Consider the following 24,270-nt stretch of genomic DNA (forward strand, 5'->3'; position numbering starts at 1 on the left):
TCATTTGGGTTTTTCTGTACCATCTTATGGAAAACCCAGAATGAACTTTTTGGCCAACCCAATATAATGCAACATATTAATTGATCTGAGGAGAAAGTCATATGATCATTTCCATAGATATTTTTGAAGCCTTTAACAGAGTTTAGCACCCATTCTGATAAAATCATTCAAAAACAGAAATCAACTCATGCCTTCTTAACATGATCAAATTTGTATACCTCAATCCAAAAGTTACTGTTAACTTAATAGGACAACATTGAAAGCGTTTCCATTAAGGTGAGGAACAAAGCAAGGTGCCCACTCTTTCTACTCCTTTTCAATACTGTGTTTAGAGGTATTGTTGTTGTTTTTCAGTCGCTCAGTCTTGTCCAACTCTTTGTGACCTCATGGACTGGACTCCAGAAAGCCAGGCCTCCCTGTCCATCACCAGCTCCTGGAGTTTACTCAAACTCATGTCCATTGAGTCAGTGATACCATCCAACCGTCTTGTCCTCTGTCGTCCCCATCTCCTCCTGCCTTCAATCTTTCCCAGCATAGGGTCTTTTCTAATAAGTGGGCTCTTTGCATCAAGTGGCCAAAGTATTGGAGCTCCAGCTTCAGCATCAGTCCTTCCAATGGATATTCGGGATTGATTTCCTTTAGTATTGACTGGTTTGCTTTCTTTGTAGTCCAAGGGACTCTCAAGAGTCTTCTCCAACACTACAGTTCAAAAGCATCAATTCTTTGGCACTCAGCCTTCTTTATGGTCCAACTCTCACATCCATACATGACTACTGGAAAAACCATAGCTTTGACTATATGGACCTTTATCAGTAAACTGATGTCTCTGCTTCTTAATATGCTGTCTAGGTTGGTCATAGCTTTTCTTCCAAGGAGCAAGCGTCTTTTAATTTCATGGCTACAGTCACCATCTGCAGTGATTTTGAAGCCCCCAAAATAAATTCTGTTACTGTTTCCACTGTTTCCCCATCTATTTGCCATGAAGTGATGGGACCAGATGCCATGATCTTTGTTTTTTGAATATTGAGTTTTAAGCCAGCTTTTTCACTCTCCTCTTTCACCTTCAAGAGGCTCTTTAGTTCCTCTTTGCTTTCTGCCGTAAAGATGGTGTCATTTGCATATCTGAGATTATTGATATTTCCCCTGGCAATCTTGATTTCAGCTTGTGTTTCATCCAGCCTGGCATTTCGCATGATGTACTCTGCATATAATTTAAATAAGCAGGGTGACAATTACAGCCTTAACATACTCTTTTCCCAATTTGGAACCGGTCCATTGTTCCATGTTTGGTTCTAACTGTTACTTCTTGACTTGCATAGAGGTTTCTCAGGAGGCAGGTAAGGTGGTCTGATATCCCCATCTCTTTAAGAATTTTCCACAGTTTGTTGTGATCCACACAGTCAAAGGCCTTAGTGTAGTCAATGAAGCAGAAGTAGATGTTTCTCTGGAACTCTTTTGCTTTTTTTATGATCCAACAGATGTTGACAATTAGATCTCTGGTTCTTCTGCCTTTTCTAAACCCAGCTTGAACACCTGGAATTTCTTGCCTTATGTACTGTTGAAGCCTAGCTTGGAGGATTTTGAGCATTACTTTGCTAGCATGTGAAATGAGCCATTGTGCAGTAGTTTAAACATTCTTTGGCATTGCCTTTCTTTGGGATTGGAATGAAAACTGACCTTTTCCAGTCCTGTGGCCACTGCTGAGTTTTCCAAATTTGCTGGCATATTGAGTGCAGCACTTTAACAGCATCATCTTTAAGGATTTGAAATAGCTCAGCTGGAATCCCATCATCTCCCCTCGCTTTGTTTGTAGTAGTGCTTTCTACGGCCCACTTGACTTCACATTCCAGGATGTCTGGCTCTAGGTGAGTGATCACACCATCATGGTTATCTGGGTCATGAAGATCTTTTTTGTATAGTTCTTCTGTGTATTCTTGCCACCTCTTCTTAATATCTTCTGCTTCAGTTAAGTCCATACCACTTCTATCCTTTATTGTGCCCATCTCCCCAGCAAATCTTCTCTTGGTATCTCTAATTTTCTTGAAGAGATCTCTCGTCTTTCCCATTCTGTTGTTTTCCTCTATTTCTTTGCATTGATCAGTTAAGAAGTCCTCCTATTCTTTGGAACTCTACATTTAGATGCTTACATTTTTCCTTTTCTCCTTTGCCTTTAGCTTTTCTTCTTTTCTCAGCTATTTGTAAGGCCTCCTCAGACAACCATTTTGCCTTTTTGCATTTAGAGGTATTAGACCAATGCAGTTAGACTAGGCAAAACAATTATAGATGTAAAAATGGGTAAAGGGGATGTAAAAATATCTCTATTTATAGATTACATGATAGTATACCTAGAAATTCCCCAGAGATTCAATAACAAATTCAAACAATAATAGTAACAGCAGAATATAAAATCAGCATACAGAAATCAGTAGTTTCCATATATACAACTAACCAGACAGAAGAGAAAACCCCAGTTAAGGTAACAACAAAAAAGATAAAATGCTTCAGAATAAGTTTAACAATATATGTGCAAACTTGCTGCTACTGCTGCTAAGTCGCTTCAGTCATGTCCAACTCTGTGCGACCCCATGGACTGCAGCCTACCAGGCTTCTCCGTCCCTGGGATTCTCCAGGCAAGAACACTGGAGTGGGTTGCCATTTCCTTTTCCAATGCATGAAAGTGGAAAGTGAAAGTGAAGTCGCTCAGTCGTGTCTGACTCTTAGTGACCCCATGGACTGCAGCCTACCAGGCTTCTCCATCCACGGGATTTTCTGGGCAACAGTACTGGAGTGGGGTGCCATTCCTTCTCCCATGTGCAAACTTTTATGAAGAAAAATTTAAAACACTCCTGAAAGACTCAAAGGTAGGTTTACACAAATGGAAAGGCATTCCTTATTTGTGGATAGGATAAATTAAGATCATAAAGATATCAGTTTCCCTTCTTAGATCTCTATTTTTAAATTATAAATGTAATATGATCTCCCCAAATATACCTACCTAATAAGCTGTTATCTGGAGCTGGCTAAGTTGATTGTAAAGTTCCTGAAAAAGAAGAGCTTTGAGGGGGGACTAGCCTTTCCAGTCTACAAGGAGTTTAATGCTTTTGCAAGCAAACATTTTATGAAGCTTTTCTAATTTAAACACTATGACACACATGGATAGACAGACTGAGACTAAAGGAAGAAAAATTCAAAGTCCAGATTTAGATCCATGTACAATGGAACTTTAGTAGATGATACAAGTAGCAAGCTTTGTTTTTGACATTTAAATTCTTCATCCATCTGAAATTGATTTCCTTTCTCTTTTTAGCATTCTTACAAACATCTTTATTACATTTCTTTAACACTTCTCTACATGCATTACAGAATGGCTGTTGCATCCATTCACTTACATAATGCTGTTCTCAATATAGCAGTCCTAGCAGTCTTCCAAACATCTTTATTACATGTGTTCTTTAAAATTGATTTTCATATACAGTATGAGATAGGTAGGGATCCAGTTTCATCTTTTCCTTTATAGATAACCCTTTTTCCCCATTGATCTGGTATGCCACCTCCATCCTATCCTAAATTCCTATGTATGTGTGGGCAAGTTCAGGAGTCTGTTCTAGTCCACTGGTTACTTTCTTTATACCTGTTCCAATTCAGTGCTATCTTAATAGCTATATTTTCTCATTAATTCCTGATAGTACCTCCTGGCTGTTTTGTAGCTATACAAAGGCTATTTTTGTCAGGGACAGAAAGAACGGGCCTTCAGAGGAAGACAGTTAATGGTGGGTAATGGTGGCAAGTGATGGCAGAAGCATTAGACTTTTTGCCAGCCAGCTTGCCTCCCCTATTTCCTCTTTTGTCCTCAACAACACTGTACAACATGGAGGGGTAAAAGGTGGCCCTGGATTTGTGGGAGCAGCCTTGCCCAACCCCATACTTGGAAGCTGAGATGGTAGACACATCAGGACTCTGGCCCCGCTTCCCTGTCTACTCCCATCCAGTTTGCAGACCACCAGGAATCCTCTAGGATGCTCAGCTCAGTGTGTCTAAATATTTCCCAGTCAAATGTGGGGTACAGTTTGACTTCTCTTCACCCCAACTTCCCTAGCCTGGTGATCTACTTACATCAGCTTGGTTATGCAGACCTAGAGGGTGGGTTGCTGTGGGAGTAGGGACTTCTCTTTCCTTGCTACCTGCACTCCAGGTGATTTACGGCTCAGCAAATGTTTGTAGAGGGTTCATGATGTGACAGGCAGAGTCCGAACCCAAGGCCTTTCTGGATCCAGTCCCTTCTCTGGGCCCAGGATTCATGGTCCCTGTGATATAAGGAAAGAGAGGGTGCTTCATGGTCAGAATCAACAGGGTAAGTGACTTTGGGATTGTGTGAAAGAGAGAGTGCAGTAGTAAGGGAGCAATTGAAGGAAAAAGCAAGGGAGATATGTTAAGAGGGTGGGGGACTTCATTTATTCCCTTTCTTTTTTTAACTTATTTTTTAATTGAAATATAAGTTATTTACAGTATTTTATTAGTTTTAGGTGTATAGCATAGTGATTCACAATTTTTCTTGATAATATTCCATTTGTAGTAATAATAAAATATGGCTATATTCTCTGTGCTGCACAGTATATTTTTGTAGTTTACAGGGTTTTCTTTTGAGGGGCCAATTTCATTGAAATGTAACAAGTTCAGAAAAGGGAACATATCATAAGTATATAGCTCACTGAATTTTCACACAGTGAACATAGTCCTCTCTTCTGCATCCAGATCAAGAAACAGAATGTGAACCAGATAGATCCCCAGCACAGTTAGGAGCTGGGAGTCTTTCGGAGGCTTGAGGAGGTGGTGATGGGATGTTGAAGGGCTTATATTGGTTTATGTTGTTGAAGAAGGTGAAGCATCCCCAGCCCACTGTGGCTGAGTAGAAGTCTGGGTCCAAGGCCAGAGGCTATTGTACATGAAGATTCAATAGCAGATATCAGGTCACCAAGGAAAACATCAAAGTTTATGCCTTCATATCCTTGCACTCAGGGTCCCTCCACAGGGATTGTGCAAAGTTGATACTCAGGTATGTGACTTTGCAGGGGTAGCAGGGAGGCACCTGGGGGTGATTTGGCAGAACACTGCTCCATGTGCTTCTCTACATAGCTTCTGCTTTTGGAAGAGAAGGGCCACAAGGATGAAGGATAGGCGTGGATGCCAGGGACCTGTGAAAGGAAATAGCAAACAGCAGTGAAACAAGGAGGAGTGTGGATCAGGAAGGAAGGAAGAGCGTGAGGAGAAGGTGCAGGAGTGAAGAAAAGGATAGAACATGGAGAAGGAGCAGGAGCAGGGGATCAGGAGAGGGAGAAGGGATCAGCAAACAAGAGCAAGGAACAGAAAGAACAAGGAAGAGCTGGATCTATGTCTGCAGGCGTTTTGTTGGTCAGTCGCCAAGTCGTGTCTGACTCTTTGTGACCCCATGGACTTCAGCACATCCGGCTTCCCTGTCCCTCACCATTTCCCAGAGTTTGCCCAAGTTCATGTCCATTTAGTTGGTGATGCCATTCAACCATCTCATCCTCTATCACCCTCTTCTCCTGCCTTCAATCTTCCCCAGCATCAGAGTCTTTTCCAATGAGTCAGGTCTTCCCATCAGGCGGCCAAAGTATTGGAGCTTCAGCTTCAGTATCAGTCCTTCCAATGAATATTCAGGGTTGATTTCCTTTAAGATTGACTGGTTTGATGTCCTTGTTGTCCCAGGGACTCTCAAGAGTCTTCTCCAGCACCACCGTTCAAAAGTATCAATTCTTTGGTGCTCTGCCTTCTTTATGTACAGTGCTCTCACATCTGGAAAAACCATAGCCTAGACTATACAGACCTTTGTCGGCAAAGTAATGTCTTTGCTTTTTAACATATTGTCTAAGTTTGTCATAACTTGCCTGCCAAGAAGCAATCTTCTAATTTCATGACTGCAGTCACCATCCACAGTGATTTTAGAGCCCAAGAAGAGGAAATCTGTCACTGCTTCCACCTTTTCCCCTTCTATTTGCCATGAAGTGATAGGACCCAAAGCCATGATCTTAGTTTTTTAATATTGAGTTTTAAGCTGGCTTTTTCACTCTCCTACTTCACCCTTGTCAAGAGGTTCTTTAGTCCTTCTTTGCTTTCTGCCATTAGAGTGGTGTCATCTGCATATCTGAGGTTGTTGGTATTTGTCCCAGAATGTTGATTCCAGCTTGTAATTCATCCAGCCTAACATTTCTCATGATGTACTCTGCATATAAGTTAAATAAACAGGGTGACAATAAACAGTCTTGTTGTACTCCTTTCTCAATCCTGCACCAATCAGTTATTCCATACAAGGTTCTAACTGTTGCTTCTTGACCCGCATACAGGTTTCTCAGGAGACAGGTAAGATGGTCTGGTATTCTCATCTCTTTAAGAGTTTTCCACAGATTGTTATGATTCATGCAGCCAAAGGCTTTAGCGTAGTCAATGAAACAGAGGTAGATGTTTTTCTGGAATCCCCTTGCTTTCTCTGTGATCCACCGAATGTTGGCAATTTGATCTCTGGTTCCTCTGCCTTTCCTAAATGCAGCTTGAACATCTGGAAGTTCTCAGTTCATATAATGCTGAAGCCTAGCTTGAAGGATTTTGAGCATAACCTGACTAGCATGGGAGATGAGTACAATTGTCCGGTGATTTAAACATTCTTTAGTACTGCCCTTCCTGGGAATTGGGATGAGGATTGACATTTCCCAGTCATGTGGCCACTGCTGGGTTTTCCAAATTTGCTGACATATTGAATGCAGCACTTTAATAGCATCACCTTTTAGGATTTTAAATAGCTCTGCTGGAATTCCTGCAGGCATACTTGTAGATGATCAGGACCCCTCCCTGATACACTCCTCCCTGAGCCCCTTCCAACACTACACAACTCAGTGTACATTCTCATCCATCAAAGAGCATAAAGGGGGTGAATGCCATTCCCTGATGGTCAGTAAAGTGTGACCAGATGTCCCTTGGCTGGGACAGATTGTGATCCCCAAGTACCCAGTCCCAAAGATCCAGGACACTATGGGTTGGGGACAGAATTTTCTGTGGATGGCTGAAATCAGGAGCACAGCATGCTGGGATTAGGAGTACTTGGTGGAAAATGCTCCAGGGAGGGGACACTTTGTTCTAGGGCTGGGACAGAGAGAGGCCTGAAGATGAGGTATCCATGCAGGGTAGGGACATGCAGCCTGGCCTGAGATAAGGAATTCCTAGAAGAAAACTTCTCCCCAGGGATGTCATCACTGCTGTGGTGTGTAGATAGATAGATATAACCACATTGCTCTTTATATTTGAGTACTTTCATGACCCAGAAACATTGATTCTGGGTTTTTTAGAACATTGATTGTCTGTGAGGGGGGGGGAAAGGGAGAGGGACCCTGCGACTGAAGAATATTTAATGGATGAGGGGCTGGGTCTTAGTATCACATCTCTAGTTTTGAGGCCTCAAAGACCCATCCTATTCCCTCAGCCAGAACAAGGTCAGGGGCCTGTATTTTGGTGAGGAGACAGATATGGGGAAGGAGGTGAGCGGGGTGCCTTGATGTTTTGAACTCATAATGCTTCATGGTCTCAGTAAGAATCCCAGGAATTAAGCCACAGGGATAAATGGTGGGAGAAATGTGTCAGGGGATCCCTTGGGTTTCAAACATTCAAGATTTTCCCTGTCCCAATACTCTTGGGGAAAAACAAAAGTTTGCAGAGCAACTGCCGTTTAGGTTCAACCACCTCATAGGGCTTTATCCACTCTTCTGGAACCTCACTGTGAGTCCCTGCGTTAGAGGCCTTCCTGAGGTCTGCCCAGACTTACCCACATCTGAGTTACAATAAATAGTGTGGGGGTGTGGTTGGTAGCACCTGAGGGCCAGCCTGAGGCTGGTCAGGGGCAGAGCCAGGAACAAAACAGGGACCAGCAGGAAGTTGGGACTCATGGCAGGGACCTGGAGATACAGTGAGGGTGAGCGGAGTTGAAGCATGAGCTTTTCCTGGCCCAGCTCACCCTCAAACAGGAGAGGATTCAAGGAGCTTTCCAGGGGCCTGGAGTCAGAGGAGGCCCTCGTGATATGATGGGGGGAAAGGACACTGAGACTTGCCCTCTGGTACCAGTGGCCCCGCCTCCACCCATCAGAGCTGTAACTCTTCACAAAGGTTCAGCAGGAGGCCCAGGCTCAGTGGTGGATAAATAGATAACAACAAAGAGGTGTGGCCTGGGCGTTCCTGCCCATATGAACTCTCTATTTTGCTTTTTTAAGAGCTCATATCTTCAGCCTTCTATTGCAGTGGGGACTGGTATTTGGGGAGTGTCTGGGGTTCTAACAACTTCTTATGCAGACTTTCAACTAATCTCTTTTTTCAAGCTCAACCTTCACCTCTACATCCAGAGAGTATGTGTGCCCTAATCATTTCCTTTGGTGGGTGCTCTATGGTATAACTGGGGTTAGTCCTCAGATTTCATCACTACTGGCATAGGAGGTGTCCCAGGCTAGAGAGTGAGACCTAAGTGTCAGTCAGTATTGATGAAAAGGAAGAATTGTTCTACTTCTTCATCTGTCATTGGGAGTATGGAGAGATGTTTCAACATATAGGGTAATATATTGAGAGCTGTTCCAGCAGGGAGATTTTCCAACTAGAGATATCTAAGGATGGGGAAATGTGTCAGTGGAGAAGGGTGGTCAATCAGTAGGGGCTATATGGATGGATGAGGCTTTATGAATGAAAAGGCTTTTCAAGTGAGTTTAGCAATGAGGTAGATATCAATGGTGGGTATTTCTGAATGGTTCTGAATGGTAAGATTTGACAATGAGAGCATTTTGATAGGCATGCCTGAATGGGGAGATATGCCAGTATAATGTATTCTTGGGAAGATTTTTTGATAGAGGTTATCAATGAGAATTATGTCATAAAAAGGTATTCATGAGTAGAAAGATTTTTCAACTGAGTGGTCATAGGAGATATGTCAACGGATTGGGAAATCATCAAGAGAGATATTTGTCACTAGAGTCCATCAGTGGATGATAGATTGCTCCTGGGTATTTGTGAATGGGGAGATTTGTCAGTGGGACGTCATCAGTGGAGATTCATCAATCAGATGTTTATGAATAAAGAAGGTAGCTCAACAGAGGTATTTGTTACTGGGATATTTGTGGAAAAGGGAATTTGTGCAGTGAAGAGAGGGGACATTTCAAAGGAAAAAATACGCCAAGGGCTTAGAGATTTGTCACCTATAGTTTTGGCAGCAATAGAGATTTATAAATGTGATGATTTGTCCACAGTGAGGACTTCATAGTGGGGAACGCTATCACTGGGAGGGCTTGCCCTCAGAAGTCTTTGAAAATGTCAGTATTTGTAAGTGGGGTGATTTGGACATTGGGAAGCAGTGTAAAAGTCTCACATGATAAAAAAAAATTAACACATGAGCATATTAAATATTTGTTACATCTCTGGGGAAGATATCAGGATGATGAGTTAAACTAAGTTTTCCAGGGTGCATTCAATTATTACTACTGATATTATACATTATTTCTAATATTGTAAATTATCATTCCCAACATTAAACATGATTTTCAATATTGTAAAGAATCATTAGTGATACAGATAATCACTATTAAACATTAAATTACATTTATCATACTACTCCTAATTAATACTTACAAGTGCTATGTACCTAGCACTGTTCCAGGCACTTTACACGTAAAGTTACATGCCTATGAGTTAGGCATTCATTTTATACCAATCTTACAGAGGTGGAAACAGGTATAAAGAGGTAATGTAATTTTCCCAAGGTCACAGAGCTAGTACATGTAACGGGCAGGATTTGAATGCAAATAACCTGGCTTGAGTGTTTAGATTCTTAATCACTACACTACACTACCGGTCTAGAAATTTAAATTACTGTAACATTATATAGGAAGTTATTGTTATGAGAGTTTCATGTGTTTTGACACCCCCAAAATACCCAGTGGGTGAATGCACTCATTAATCATCCTCCAACGCTAGCACAGACTTCAGAAGGATTCTGGGTAGGGACTGCAAGACCCATCTTTCAGGGAGATGCTGGGAAAGGTTGAGGGCAGGAGAAGAGGGCGTCAGAGGATGAGATGGCTGGATGATATCACCGATGCAATGGACATGATCTTGGGCAAACTTCCGGAGATGGTGAGGGACAGATGCTGCAGTCCATGGGGTTGCAAAGAGTCGGACACAACTGGGCGATTGAACAACATCAACAACTGAGGCTTGGGTGAGAAGGGCCAGCCCCCAGGCTACCCGTGGAGCTGGACCCCATGCTGCACACCTCACAAGACTGCCACCCCCCCCCCACTTGCTTCTTCTCAGCCATCAGAGTCTCTTCCAATCAGAGCTTCACACACAGACATGTGGAATGCTAGGGGTGAAGGGCAACTCAGTTTACTTACTTTAGTGGATTTTCTTTCTTTTTTTTTTTGGCTGCAGTGCAGCATGCGGATTCTTAGTTCCCCAACCAGAGATCGAACCTGTGGCCCCTGCATGGGGAATGTGGAGTCTTAACCACTGGACCACCAGAGAAGTCCTTTAGTTGATTTTCCAGAAGAGTGATGGGGGGTGTAATGACCCCAGGACTACGCGTATCTTGCCTGGAGATCCTGCTGGGGTCTGGGGGAGGTGATCTTGTGTGCTGAGACTCTGTGAAAAGGGCTGCAGTAGGGCCTAGTGGTTATCCCATGAAGTATTGAGTCCTGATCCAGGGCACTACCTGTAGGTGGGCAGGTTGGCAGGAGAACCATTTCCACAATAGGCTTCATCCTTCTTCTGCCACTTTCTACTTCACCTTCCTCCCAGGGGTAAAATAATGGAGAGCTTAGGGCACTTCCCAGGTGTCTCGGTAAAGAATCTGCCTGCCAATGCAGGAGATGTGGGTTCGATCCCTGGGTCGGGAATATCCTGGGAGAAGAACATGGTTACCCACTGCAGTATTCTTGCCTGGAGAATCTCATGGACAGAGGAGCCTGGCAGGTGATAGTCCATGGGGTTGCAAAGAGTTGGACACGACTGAACACACATGAATACATGCAGAGAACAGGCCCTGGGGTCAGGAAACGGTGTAAGAGTGCAGGGAGCTGGTACTAGGGTTTAGTGAACTGTCAGAAGCTGCCAGACTCTTGCAGGCAGCTGAGCCAATAGAGACAAGGCCACCAGAGCCCAGGTCCTTTCTTTGTACCCATCAGCAGAGGCTGCCATTTGCCCCTTTTGGTGGGCAGGGTTCAGTCCTCCCAGGGCATAACCAACATGTCAATATTAAGACACAAATTGTTGCTGGAAATATCTGCACAGGTAGCCATTGGGTGCTGAAAATCCCTCCATCCCTGGGACATACCTTGAGCCCTGGCAGAACCTTCCAGGAATACAAAAGGACATGGACCAAGAGGATCCAGGGGGCCATACTTGGTGACCCAGAATGTCCTGGAGGAGACCTGGGTTCTTACTGGTGGCACCAGTAGGTAGTCTGATGGGAGGGAATTTGGAAGTCTTTTCCTGCGACAAAGTAAGTGTTAGTCACTTGGTTGTGTCCAACTTTGTGACCCCATGGACTATAGCCTGCCAGGGTCCTCTGTCCATGGGATTCTCCAGGCAAGAATACTGGAGTGAGTTGCCATTTCCTCCTCCAGGGGGATCTTCACGACTCAGGGATCGAACCTGGGTCTCCTGCATTGCAGGCAGATTCTTTACCACTGAGTCACTTGGGAAGCCCTTCCTTCGACAAATATCTATGTAAAGCAGATTCCAGTCAACAGGACACTTGAGTGTTCTACTGAATGTTTGCACCAATCTGAAAGCCCAGTTCCCAGGGACCTCACTTCAGTTGGATCTCTGGAGTGTAAGGAGCAGGTTCTAGGGACTGAGAAGGGCCTGGGCCGAGCTGTGTAAGCAAGAAGTCATGAGGAAGGGAGTGTTTGGAAGGTCTCTCACTCAGGTTTTTGGGAGGAAGATGAACCAGAAAGGTGAGGCTTGAGTCTAGAGGCCTGTTTTGGTGAATGGACAGCTGTGTAGGGGAAGGTGGAGGTGCGGGTGGGCTGATGCACCTGGTTGGTCCTGATTTTGGACCCTTGCTGCACTTCACTGCTTCAGTTGATCAAAAGAGTGAGGGGAGCAGAAGTAGGGGGGGAGGGAGAAGGGCAGAACTTGGGGATTTTCAGATCACACCTTCTCCCCCTCCCTCCTTGTCCCCAAATGAATACTTCCAAGAAATCTCCCATAGGCCGTGGGGGCAGGGGCAGGGCTGCCCTTACTTCCAGAGTCCCTGGCTGGGTTATGTTGATGGGGGTTGGGGGGGACCTCTGGGCCTACTGGAGGTCTCCCTGTTCACTCAAGTCAGACTCACAGTACAAAACCTAAGGTGGCAACAGTGACACCCACAGGTTTGGATGGGGTAAAACGTCCTCCCTGGATGACATCAGGACAGCACCTGAAGCGAGAGCTGTTTACAAATGATTGATAGGGCATTCGTCAATGAGCTGGTCCACTGGAGGTATTTGTGAATAGGGGAATTTGCCAGTGAGGTTGCCATTTGGTACGCATGCATGCGTGCTAAGTCACTTCAGTCATGCCCGACTCCATGACCCTATGGACTGTAGCCCGCCGGGCTCCTCTGTCCATGGGATTCTCCAGCAAGAATACTGGAGTGGGTTGCCATTTCCTCTTCTAGGCGATCTTCCCGACCCAGGGATTGAACCTTCGTCTCTTACATCTCCTGCATTAGCAGGCAGGTTCTCTACCACTATCGCCACCTGGGAAGCCCCCGCCATGTGGCAGCAGTAGGATAATTTCTGAACTAGAAAGCTCAATGGAGTAGGAACGACAAATTAGTCTGGTAAAATGCTTTAAAGTATTGAGTAGAGAGATAATCCAGTAACTCATGGTTGGTAAGGCAGGTTACATGACAGCAGTGCTAATGCCAATGTACATAATAATTATCAATACCTCAAACTGTATATAAAATATAAAAAGCATTGGACACCCCTCACTCCCTCAGCATTGGTCCCCGGGTACCCCCACCAGGTCATCAAGTGACATAGGTTTGTTCCCAGACACTACACAGGGAGACTGCCTGCTGGGTGGTAGTTCTTTATTTCATCCTCTTGAAGAAAAAAAGGTGGGAGTGGAAACAGGGGCGAACACTGTGCGGGCTTCAGCTTCTGCTGGGGGCAGGACTCAGGCCATCTGGGCCCGCAAGGACTGCCAGGTGCACAGCCCTGGCTCCCGGGGCAGGCAGGCCAGGTGGCGGCTCTGGAACCCCTTGTCAGAGCCTGTGAGCAGCTGGTCCGTCCACAAGCAGTGAGTGTCGCTCTGCAGTTTGCAGGGGATGGATGAGCAGGGAAACACCTGGAGGAGGGGAGGGAGGAACAGCTCTGAGGGCTTCTCCTCCTGCCCCTCCAGAGAACTTTGCACTCTTCAGCTGTTAACACAGAGCTGCTAGGGAGACCTGGTGTCACCCGACATGGCTACAGACTCAAAAACAGTCCCTCCCATTGTGAGGAACAGTCATTGGGCTTGGTGAGATGACAGCAATCCATGTCAAAGATCAGTTTCCTGGAATGGTGGTAGGGGAGCAGTCAGGCAGGTCACCTGGAGGGACCGTCCCATTGGACGGGGAATAGCTGGCAGTAGCAGGGAACAACTGGAATGCAGGAAACTTAAGCCTAAGAAGGAGACATGGGGCTCAGGGACAGTCACTGGGGTCAGAGGACTTCCAGGGCCATCAGGGAGCAATCCTGGAACCCTCAGAGTGGCAGAGCAGTCACAAGGGGGAGTGAGAGGAACAGAAAGCAGGCAGTCTGCTGCTGCTGCTGTGTCACTTCAGTCGTGTCCAACTCTGTGCGACCCCATAGACAGCAGCCCACCAGGCTCCTCCGTCCCTGGGATTCTCCAGGCAAGAACACTGGAGTGGGTTGCCATTTCCTTCTCCAATGCATGAAAAGTGAAAAGTGAAAGCAAAGTTGCTTAGTCGTGTCCAACTCCTAGCGACCCCATGGACTGCAGCCTACCAGGCTCCTCCGTCCATGGGATTTTCCAGGCAAGAACACTGGAGTGGGTTGCCACTGCCTTCTCTGGCAGATAGTCTAGGGAACTGCGAATCCCCAGGTATCAGACACAGGGCAAAGGAACAAGCAGAATGTCCAGAGGAACAGTCTCAGATTTGAGGAAACAGCAAGAGAGATCAGGAATACCCCTAGGGTTTGGGGAGCAGCCATGGGGACAAGGAATAGCTAGAGGGAGCAAGAAACAAGCCGTGGTTTGGGGACACGACAAAGGACTGCTCTCCAGGAGGTAGGCAGGCTCCAGGCACTCACTGTGCATTCCTCACAACCAGCAGCATAGGTCTTGGTGAATCCCCGGCGCTGAGCAGAACTCATGCTGTTCCAGGGAGCCACAAAACTGCAGGTGGTGATGTGCAGGTGCCCATTCGACAATTGTCCTGTGGCGGGGGAGGGGAGGGGTCAACAGGCAGCTTCTGACTGGCTGAGCCAGGGACAGAGTGGCACCAGATTGGTGTCCCAAGACCACTGACACCCGCTGGGCAAAGCCCCAGCCTTCTGATAGGCTGAAATTAGGGCATTCCTTATTTCAACGGGGACCATTCTTTTAGAGCCTCCCTTCCCTTGCACTTGAGCAGTTGCCAGGCAGCAGCGGAGGGTTGGCGTGGCACAGGGCAATGGGGTGGAACCTCACCAGCTATGAGAAACTCCTCACTGCGGTTCTGGGACCTGTGGAAGTATCCGCAGACGCTCTCCATGGCAGGGGTGTAGATGAACCGGATGTCAGGGGCATCCCTCAAGGCACTGAACCCTTTGAACATCTGTCAGTGGATGAAGGGAAGAGTCTTGTACTGACACAGTCCTCCCACTCCACATTCTTCCCTGAAGTCAGATAGCATCCTGAGATCACAGCTAACTTTCCCGCCAAACCAGTGGCCAGAGGCTTTTATTCTGACGGGGCGGAAGATGTTAGGAACTGCTGGGGCAAGAACTGAAGGGTTACCTTAGTCATCTTGATCTCATAACGCTGGTATAAGGCAGTTTCATTGACTTCTGCGGTCCCCACGAACTTGGCCCTGATGACTACAAAAGAAGAGGGGAAACAAAAACAAGTCAAAGGGACTGCAAGGGGCCAATGCAAATAATCACAATAATACTAGCAAAGCACATCCTTAAATAGGGATTGCTGGATGCCAGACAGCACCCTAGAGATTTATACATTTGTTAATTGCTTCATGTGTATGTTGAATGCCTATTCTTGGCCAAGCACTGCTTCAACCCTTTTTCCTATATTCATCCTGTGTTTGTTCACACAACAAATATTTTAGAGCATCTCCTCCGTGCCAGGGCACTGTTCTGGGTGTCAGGGACACAGCAGGGAACAAAACACAGAAATCTCTCCCTTTGTGGTGCTCACAGTCTAACTAGGAGAAGAGAGACTAAACACACGTGAAATAATTAAGTATATGGGAAGCTAGAAGGTAGTAAGTGTGATAGGGAACTTCAGAGCTGGGTGAGGGGGATCAGGAGTACTAGGGGACAGGGGTTCAAGTTTTGAATAGGGTGGTCAGGGAAGGTCATCCTGAGAAGGTGACATTTAAGGCAGCCACTTATGTGGATACCTGGGGGGATGGGTATACTAGGCAGAAGCAGCAGCCAGTACAAGGGCTCTGAGGTTGGTCTGGGCCTTGAGTAATCAAGAAAGCATGAGGATGCAGAGCAGCTAAAGCAGAGTCAGTGTGCTGAGTGGAATTGTTCTAGAGGTAGGCACCCTCGTGCACCCTACTGAACTGAGAGGGAAACCAAAGCTGGGAGTGTGTGGGCGAGGTGGGCACACTCACCGACATCGGAGTTGCAGAAGGCCGTCTGTGGGTGGGGTGGGACGCAGGTACAGGCTCGGCTGGGGGCTGTGAGCCACAGCAGCAACAGGATGCCAGAGGCCATGGGTGCAAAGGGGGCCATGGTGCGTTCTGTTGGGGGGTGGGGAGGAGGGTTCAGAGGGCCCCCAGCCCAGCTGATCCACATACCTGGGCAGGCCTCCCACCCTACTCTACACCACACCCCTCCACAGACACAGTGGGGATTTTAAGGGGCTTGGGGATTTGAGAACCCAGGAGAGTTTAGGGGGATAGGGAGTCAGGAGAGTTTAGGAGTCATGGAGTTTGAGCAATTTAAACTTTGAGCACTAGGTAAGTGGGTAAGTTATGGGGCTGCCGTGTTTAGGGGGCTGGGGGAGTTGGAGAATTTCGGGGTGCTAAAGAAGTGGGAGGGTTGAGGAGTTGGGGCTGAAGAATTTGGGGTTAGGGGAGCTGAAGGAGTTTGCAGGGAGGTTGGGAGTTTGGGGGTTGTGCATATTGAGTTATAGAGGAGGGGGGGCAGTTGAAGGAAGTTGAGGAATTTGGAGGAGCTTGGGGATTAAGAAGTTGACAGAGTTTGAGGGCTTAAGGGGGTGGGGTGCCTGAGGAATTAGGGTGCAGAGAAAGCTTTGAGTTTAGGGAGTTGGGAATTTGGGAGGCTAGGGATTGTGGGGGCTGAGGGAGCTTCGGGGGTTTGGGTTGCTGGGGGACAAAGAGGGAATTTAGGGGACTTGGCAGCTTGGGAGACAGCTGTGGCTTTAGGGGCTCGTGGCTTTCGGGGAGCTGGGGATGGATGTCAGGGGTTCAAAGGAGTTGGGAGTGTTGGGATTTAAAGAGCGATTCCAGCCCCCCTCCCCCGCCCCCGCCCTTTTCCCCTGCTCCAGCCCAAGGTCCTGGTACCCGCCGGCCAGGCTGAGCAGCCGAGTATCAGGCAGGAACGCTCCAGCCCAGTTCCAGGCCCCACGGGCCGCCCAAGCCCCTGCCTACCTCTGGTGTAGCCTCTCTGGGCGCTGGGTCTGCGGCGATGGCGGCAGGGCCTGAGCTGCGGAGGATAAATATCCATGCGAGGGCGGGGTAGCAGCAGCGGTAGGAAACCACAGGCCTCCAGGCTTCCTGGATGCATTACTCATCCGCCCACCATCCGCGGAGGCCAAGGGGCGGGCCCTGGACTCCAAAAAGGAGATGCATCCTTCTCCTCTCCCTTCCCCGGAGCCTCGCCCTGACCACCCCCTCCCCCGTCTCCACGTCAGGCACTATCCCTCCAGGCGGTCTCAGCGGAGGGTTACAGGCAGGATTCCGCCCAATGCAATTTCCTAAAGTCTCCAGAATCTAACTGATCACCCACATCCCCCAAAACCCCTCATGGGTGAAGCCCAAATGATTCCTTCCTTCAATAAACACTTTGGTGTGCAACTACTGTGGGGGGAGGCAGAGAGCAAACAAATAGAAACAGTGGAGGGAGATAGGGCAGGTGAATGGAGGACGGATACAGTGGGGAAACTGAGGCACAGGCGGTTAAATGATTTATCCAAGCTCACAGTTAATAAGTGGCAGAACTGGGATTTGAACTCAGGTCGTAGAGCCAAAACCTGGATCTTAACCCCTCTCAGAAAAAAACAAAAACAGGCAAACAATCAGCATTTATATAGCACCAACTCACTTCATGGAGAAGGAAATGGCAACCCACTCGGGTATTCTTGCCTGGAGAATCCCATGGACAGAGTAGCCTGGCAGGCTACAGTCCATGGGGTCTCAAAGAATCAGACACAACTGAGCAACTAACACAACTCACTTCAAGCTCATGATAAGCCTCTGAGATGGTTATTGATATTATTCCCATTTCCCAGAGGAGGCAGAGAGGAACTGAAGAACTTTCCCAGGACCACAGGGCATGGCTGGGATTTGAACCTAGGCTAACTGGTGCCAGGATCTTAACCCAGGCAGAGCACAGTCCTGGCAAGCAGGGAAGCTGCCAGTGAATGAATGAGCATCGGGGTGGGGGGAGCTGAAAGGTGGTGAAAGAGGCCAGTGAGTCAGTAGAAAACAGATCCCCTCCCATCCTGCCCTCCCCTTTCCCCACCAACCTTCCCATGCCCCTGGTGGGGGGTGGGGTGAGACAATCTGTCCACCAGCTTCCAGATGCTGCCTGGATCTTCCCTGGGTCCTGGGAAAGGGCTCTGAGGGCCAATTAACATCCTTGGTAAGTTCAGGGAGGACAGGCCAATAATAATGATGATAGCAGCCTCTTCCCGAGCACTTACTATATACTGTGCCCTGAAGCCTTCGTGTAATTCTGTCGTCAGATCTCTGTTACCTCCTTGCTAATTAAGCTTGATTAACTCAGCAAGATTAGCACAACCATCACCATCACCAATACCACCACAACAGAAACTACTGCCAGCACTCGGGAGTTCTTACTATTACTACACATCAAACACTGCTCTGAAATCTTTGTAGCTACTCTATGTCATCAGTCCCGATTACCTCCTTGTCAATTAATATTGGCTAACGACAGGGAGGCCTGGCATGCTGCGATTCATGGGGTCGCAGAGTCGACACGACTGAGCGACTGATCTGATCTGAACCTAGGGATGTTAAAATCAATAATAATAATAGTGCTCAACACCTTTTGAGGATGGAGGCTTCCTGTGTGCCAGATACTAAAGCCAGCACAGGCTTTAGCATGCCAGTGCTAAATGTTTTGTCTGAAATAGCTGTTGTGTTCCTCACAAAATCTGTGAGTTAGAGACTATTCCTGTTCTCATTATCCTGATGAGGAAACAGACAAAGGGGTCAAGTGATCTGCCCAGGAATGAGTGAAGAAATGACTCTTTGGGTTGGGGCGGAGGTGGGGGGGAGACTAGATAAGGGGGAAGAGACATAAACCAGGAATTTAGAGAAGCTGATTGTGAAAGTGGGGAGTGAGAGTGATGAGACGGGGGCTGAGTAAGTCGGTGGTGGGGCAAAGGGAGAAGTGAGGGCAGGGAAAGTCCTGCTGCAGCCCCTCGCTAACACTGCTTCTGACGCCAGCTCTCTTGAGTCTGAAACCTGAGTCAGCACAGAGTTTTGCCCACTGTCTACACATGAGGGGTTGTGTGGATGCAGGTTATTGTGCAGATCTCGAAACCAGTGGGGTTTTCTGGAGGGGTAGTCCAGCTGGTGTGGCCACCTGGTGAGGTGGGTGTGGGGGATGTGGGGTTCAGCTGGGTGTGCAGACACCTGACAGTCCTCTCACACACCACGTGCTTGGGCCTGATTGTGCCCTATGTACAGATCAGGAAACTGAGGCCTGGAGGGGGTTAAGTGACCTACTTGGGGTTAAACACGGCCTTAGGAAGAGGAGAGGCCAAGATTCAAACCTAGGGCTGGCTCGGGGATCCCAGTGTTCAGAGATCCCTACACGCACAGCATGTGTGGGCACACACACACATACACACAGTGTTGTGTTCAGGCTCAGGTCCAGAGAAAACAAGGTTTATAAAAGGGGCCTAAAGACTTCGGGGGGGGGGGAGTGTGCATGTGCGCTTACACACAGCATCCTGTTGTGTCTCTGCTTCTGAGGGTTGTGTGTGTGGTTTTAGGTGGTGTGTGCTCCTCTGTGTGGTGTGTGGTATGTGTGTGGTGTGTGTGCGGTGTGTACCTGAATGTTTCGGATAGCCCACTATGTTTGTGTTGCTTCTGGAGTTGTATCTGCCTCTGTAAAGCAGGTCTGGGTTGCGCACCGAACTAAGGGTGTGCTGTCACCTCTGTAAGCTGGGTGTGCGCCTGTGTTACATCACCTGCCATTTCTGCCTGGTTTGCCTGGAACGCTATCTAAAGCATCCTGGCAACAAGGTAACGACTTGGTGCTTCTCAGCACCCCATCGTGACGCCACTAATTTGGGAAATGAGGAAGGTGGGGGGGCGGTGCAGGGAGGGTGAGGCCTGAAGGTCAATCGGTCACCCTGACCTTGCGGGCTTCCTGTGCCTGTGTCGGGAACTGAGAACCGCCACCACCCCAGCAGCCCCTCCGGGAATGCTGCTCTCTACCCTGTCGTCCGTCGACACAGCGGAGGGAGGGCACAACCCTGTGTGTGCATCCATGTGTGGTGAGGCTGGGGTCAGCTAACTCAGTTCCCTCTACCCTGCCCAGGGTTGGGGGAGACTTGAGGTATCCTCACACCTAAATGTGTGTGTGCGTGCACATACACACCCCAGAGTGTTGTTCATGTACTTAAGAGGTTGTGGGTGTCCCTGGTTGTGTACATGCCTGTTTGTATATATGGCAAGGCAAGTTTTATATGTATGTGTGTTCCTAGATACATTTTGTATGTGTCCAGGAGGGTGGTGTGTCTCTGTGTTGTGGGTCTCAGTGCTTCTGTGAATACCTAGAAGTGTGTGTACCTCTGGATGTAGGGTGGGTCTTTCCGTTCGGTATGCATATGCCTAGGAATATTGCATGTGTGAGTGTTGAATATGTACCCAGTTCTGTTGTATGTGCCTGTCACACTTCTGTGCGCCTCTGAGGGTTGGGTCTCAGTGTTGCACAGGTAATCTTCGTGTTGTGTGTCCCTCTGTTACATGGCTTTGGGTGAGAGGAGGGCTGTGTGTACGTCTGTGCCCACAAGTATGGACTGCATGTCTACAAGTGTTGAGTGTATACTGCTGGGCTGGCTGGCTGGCTGTGTGGCCAGAGAGCAAGGCGTGCTCCAGAGCTTGTGTTGGCGGTGGGTCTTTCCACTGCCTGGGTCTCAGCGTGTGTGGGAACCTCTGGGTGTGGCAGTGTACATCTGAGTTCTGAGGGTTTGTCTGTCTCTGGGTTGTGTATGTGTGTGGAAGAGATACACACACAAGGCCTGGCTGAGGGGTCCAGTTGCTACATGCTCACCACCACACCCCTACACACGCACATGCACATACTCACTTCTCTATCATCCATCCATTCACTGTAAAAATAAACTTTCCCTTTTCCGGAAAAGTCCCCCACCCCTTACCCATGCCTCTGCCCGGGAAAGCAGAGGCGGGAAGTCTGGGACTCGGGGGTGGTGGAGGGAGGGAAAGGCAGGCAGGGCTCTGGGTTGGAGTCTGAGCTCCCAAGTGCTGTGTGACCCCCAGCTGCTAGCTGGCTATCTCTGACCCACCTCTTGTGGGAAAATGGCTCTGAGTGTGGCTCCCACTGGATGGGCTCCCCTCACCCCTGCCCCAAGCTGTCAGCCCTCCTGCCCTGACCACTGACCACACTCTGCCTTTCCACCCTACCAGCTCAGCAGCACAACGTACCCTGTGGTTGTGAAGATGGGGCACGCACACTCTGGGATGGGCAAGGTAAGTCGCCAGGTGGGGTTTGGACCTGTGTGCTTGTAAATGATGCATGCTCCTGGCACTGTGCAGGTGTAAGTACAGGCATACCTCGTTCTATTGCACTTCCCTTTATTGCTCTTCACAGGTACTTTTTTTTTTTTTTTTTACAAATTGAAGGTGCATGGCAACCCTGCATTGTCAGATGATGGCTAGCATCTTTTAGCAATAAAGTATTTTAAAATTAAGGTATGTACATTATTCTTTTAGATATGTATTTCACTTAACAGAATACAGTGTAAATACAATTTCTATATGCACTGGAAAACCAAAAAATTTGTGACTTGCTTTATTATGACCTGCACTTTATCACGGTGGTCTAGAACTAAATCCACAGTATCTCCAAGAAAGTATGCCTGTAGAAGTATACTGTGTATTCAGTGAATAAAATAATTCTGTATGTGTGCCCTTTATCTATTTGTATTTTTCCACATATGCTTACATTTGTTAGCCCAATTTTCTCTCCTGCACTCAGCCAGTTTTGTGTGTCCTGTTATTTGTTAGTGTTTCCAGCACTGTGTTTGTATGTAGGCAGGCCTCTTTGTTGAACACATACTATGTCATCTTTTACATTCAAGGGTCTCGGGGTCCTGTGTGCTGTCCACCCATCTGATTTTGTCTGTGTGTTCATAGAAAGCAGACTTGTAATTTTTATGTTTGTGTCCATGCTTCTGTTTATATATTGTATATACAATGGATTTTGTGTCTGGGTGCCCATATTCATATACTGTATATACACACAATTTTCTCACTGCTTTATTGAGATATAATGCACATACCATAAACTGACCCATTTAAAGTAAAAGAGTCTAAAAATCAGGTTGTATGTACTCACACCCCATGAGGTATCTGCATGCACATGTAAAAGCCAGGAGGCCCAGAATGAATACATGCTTGACTGCCTTGGGGGTATCCACTGAATTTCTGTGCACTCATCTCACCTGTGTCATTTGCCCCAAGGCACCCCCACTGCCCACTATCGCCTCGTCCTAACCAGGCCCTGACTCCCACCCCACTCCCACAGGTCAAGGTGGACAACCAGCACGACTTCCAGGACATTGCGAGTGTCGTGGCACTGACCAAGACGTATGCCACCACCGAGCCCTTCATTGATGCCAAATACGATGTACGCATCCAGAAGATTGGGCAGAACTACAAGGCCTACATGTGAGTGGAAAGACCAAGGCTTGGGGAAGGGGTCCCCCTGCCCTGCCTTGTGCAGCCCAGGCCCCCTGAGCCTCTCTCCTGTCTCCTTTTGTTCTCCAGGAGGACATCAGTGTCAGGAAACTGGAAGACCAACACTGGCTCTGCGATGCTTGAGCAGATTGCTATGTCTGACAGGTGGGTGGCCTGACCTTAGTGGGGGCTGATGGGGGGAAGAGTGGAAGTGTGGCTGCCCAGACCAGGTACTGACTGACAGGCTTCCTTGCCTTGCATTTTGGCAGGTACAAGCTGTGGGTGGACACGTGCTCAGAGATTTTTGGGGGACTGGACATCTGTGCAGTGGAAGCGCTGCATGGCAAGGATGGACGAGATCACATCATTGAGGTGGGAGCACTCCAGAATTTGGTGGGGGCACAGACACACTAGCAGGTGCAGGGCAGCAGCACTCTGTGAAGCATGCCAGGGCCCAGAAAGCCCTGAATGAATGGCAGTATGTAAAACTGTAAAGTGCCTTGTGAACTGGGATTTCCCTGGCAAGTGGCAAAATTCTTAGTAAATTCTAAACTGCTCTGTGAAACTTGGACATCTTTAGTGAATAGCAAAATATTTGTTCAATTATAATGTCCTCTGTGAACTGAGACACCATGGTGAATGACCAAGCACTTAGTAATCTTTAAAGTATTCTGTGAACTTGCACTTGGCTGACAGCAAAGAACTTTGTAAGCTATAAAGAACTTCAGAGAGTGGTGGCTGATACTAAAGCATTCTGTGAACTGTAAAGTACCTTAAGAAGGTACTGCTTCATGAATAGCAAAGTGCTTTTAAAATTCTAAAGCTCTTTGTAAGCAGCAGTGTCCCTAGCAAACAGTAAAGCAATTCGTAAACTAAAATACCTTGAAAATTCAGAGTGCACAGTAAATGGTAGCACTTTATAAATGGTAAGCATCTTGTAAACAGTGGTGCCCTTTGCAAAGTACTTTCTAAAGCCTAAACACATCATATATGCAACAGTCCTTTGTCAAGGGCAAGGAGCTTTGTATACTGTAAAGTAGCACATAAACCCCAAAGTTCTTTGTAAAGGACAAAGCACCTAGCAAACTATAAAGCAGGGATTGGCAAACTTTTTCTACCGAGGCCAGACAGTGTGTATTTTTGGCTTTGTGGGCCATATAATGTCTGTTGCAGCTCCTCAATTCTACAAGAGCAGCCACAGACAATATGGCAAGAAAGTAAAGGGGGTTGTGTTACCATGAAACTTGGTTTATGGACACTGAAATTTAACTTTCATATAGTTTTCTCAGAACATGAAATCTTTTGTTTTTTTTCTCAACCATTAAAAAATATAAAACCCACCCTTAGTTCAGGAGGCGGGGGGGCGGGGGGCAGACTGTACAGAAACAGGTGCTGGGCCAGATTTGGCCGGTAGGTAAGCCCTCATTTGCCCATCCCTGTTTGTATATCCTAAGCTGTAAGGTATCTCGTAAAAGACAAGCCTTCCCACACTGCATAATCAGTGCCTCTCAAACCAAAGTTTGTTTCCTGGCCAGCTGCCAGCCATGCCTCTTTCCAACTTTTCAAGCACTTTGTCATCCTTGCCCTCCCATGCACTTCCTGCTTCTCTCCTCACCGGATCCCTCTCCTCCTCCAGGTGGTGGGCTCCTCCATGCCGCTCATCGGTGACCACCAGGATGAAGACAAGCAGCTCATCGTAGAGCTTGTGGTCAACAAGATGGCCCAGGCCCTACCCCGGCAGCGGCAGCGGGATGCCTCCCCTGGCAGGGGCTCCCACAGCCAGGTCAGGCCCCTGGCTCTGGCCCTCAGGGGCTAGATGTGGGCAGGCCAGCCCTTGGTCATGCTGTGTCATAAAGCCGATAACCAGC

At 47.6% G+C, this 24,270-nt stretch overlaps 2 protein-coding genes across 3 annotated transcripts in view; one reads left to right on the forward strand and one right to left on the reverse strand.

The window, feature by feature from the left end:
* SYN1 (synapsin I) overlaps positions 1 to 24,270 on the forward strand; it is a 54,756-nt gene that overhangs the window by 27,396 nt on the left and 3,090 nt on the right. For both annotated transcript variants that reach the window (XM_086387100.1, XM_086387101.1), the window contains exons 6-10: positions 21,131 to 21,193; positions 22,251 to 22,393; positions 22,493 to 22,567; positions 22,672 to 22,774; positions 24,039 to 24,185. In XM_086387100.1, coding sequence (XP_086243226.1) covers positions 21,131 to 21,193; positions 22,251 to 22,393; positions 22,493 to 22,567; positions 22,672 to 22,774; positions 24,039 to 24,185 — 531 coding nt within the window. The remainder of the gene's footprint in view (positions 1 to 21,130; positions 21,194 to 22,250; positions 22,394 to 22,492; positions 22,568 to 22,671; positions 22,775 to 24,038; positions 24,186 to 24,270) is intronic.
* TIMP1 (TIMP metallopeptidase inhibitor 1) lies at positions 13,107 to 16,918 on the reverse strand. Its single transcript, XM_086387107.1, has 6 exons — positions 16,877 to 16,918; positions 15,875 to 16,003; positions 15,037 to 15,116; positions 14,728 to 14,854; positions 14,349 to 14,473; positions 13,107 to 13,380 (listed from the first exon to the last, which is right to left on the reverse strand). Exons 2-6 carry the CDS (start codon positions 15,993 to 15,995, stop codon positions 13,210 to 13,212), a joined length of 624 nt encoding a protein of 207 aa, XP_086243233.1. The 5' UTR covers positions 15,996 to 16,003; positions 16,877 to 16,918; the 3' UTR covers positions 13,107 to 13,209.

The sequence above is a fragment of the Bos grunniens genome, chromosome X (assembly GCF_055505025.1).
Source record: "Bos grunniens cultivar Pamir isolate PY7600 chromosome X, Bosgru_T2T1.0, whole genome shotgun sequence".
Lineage (NCBI taxonomy): Eukaryota > Metazoa > Chordata > Mammalia > Artiodactyla > Bovidae > Bos > Bos grunniens.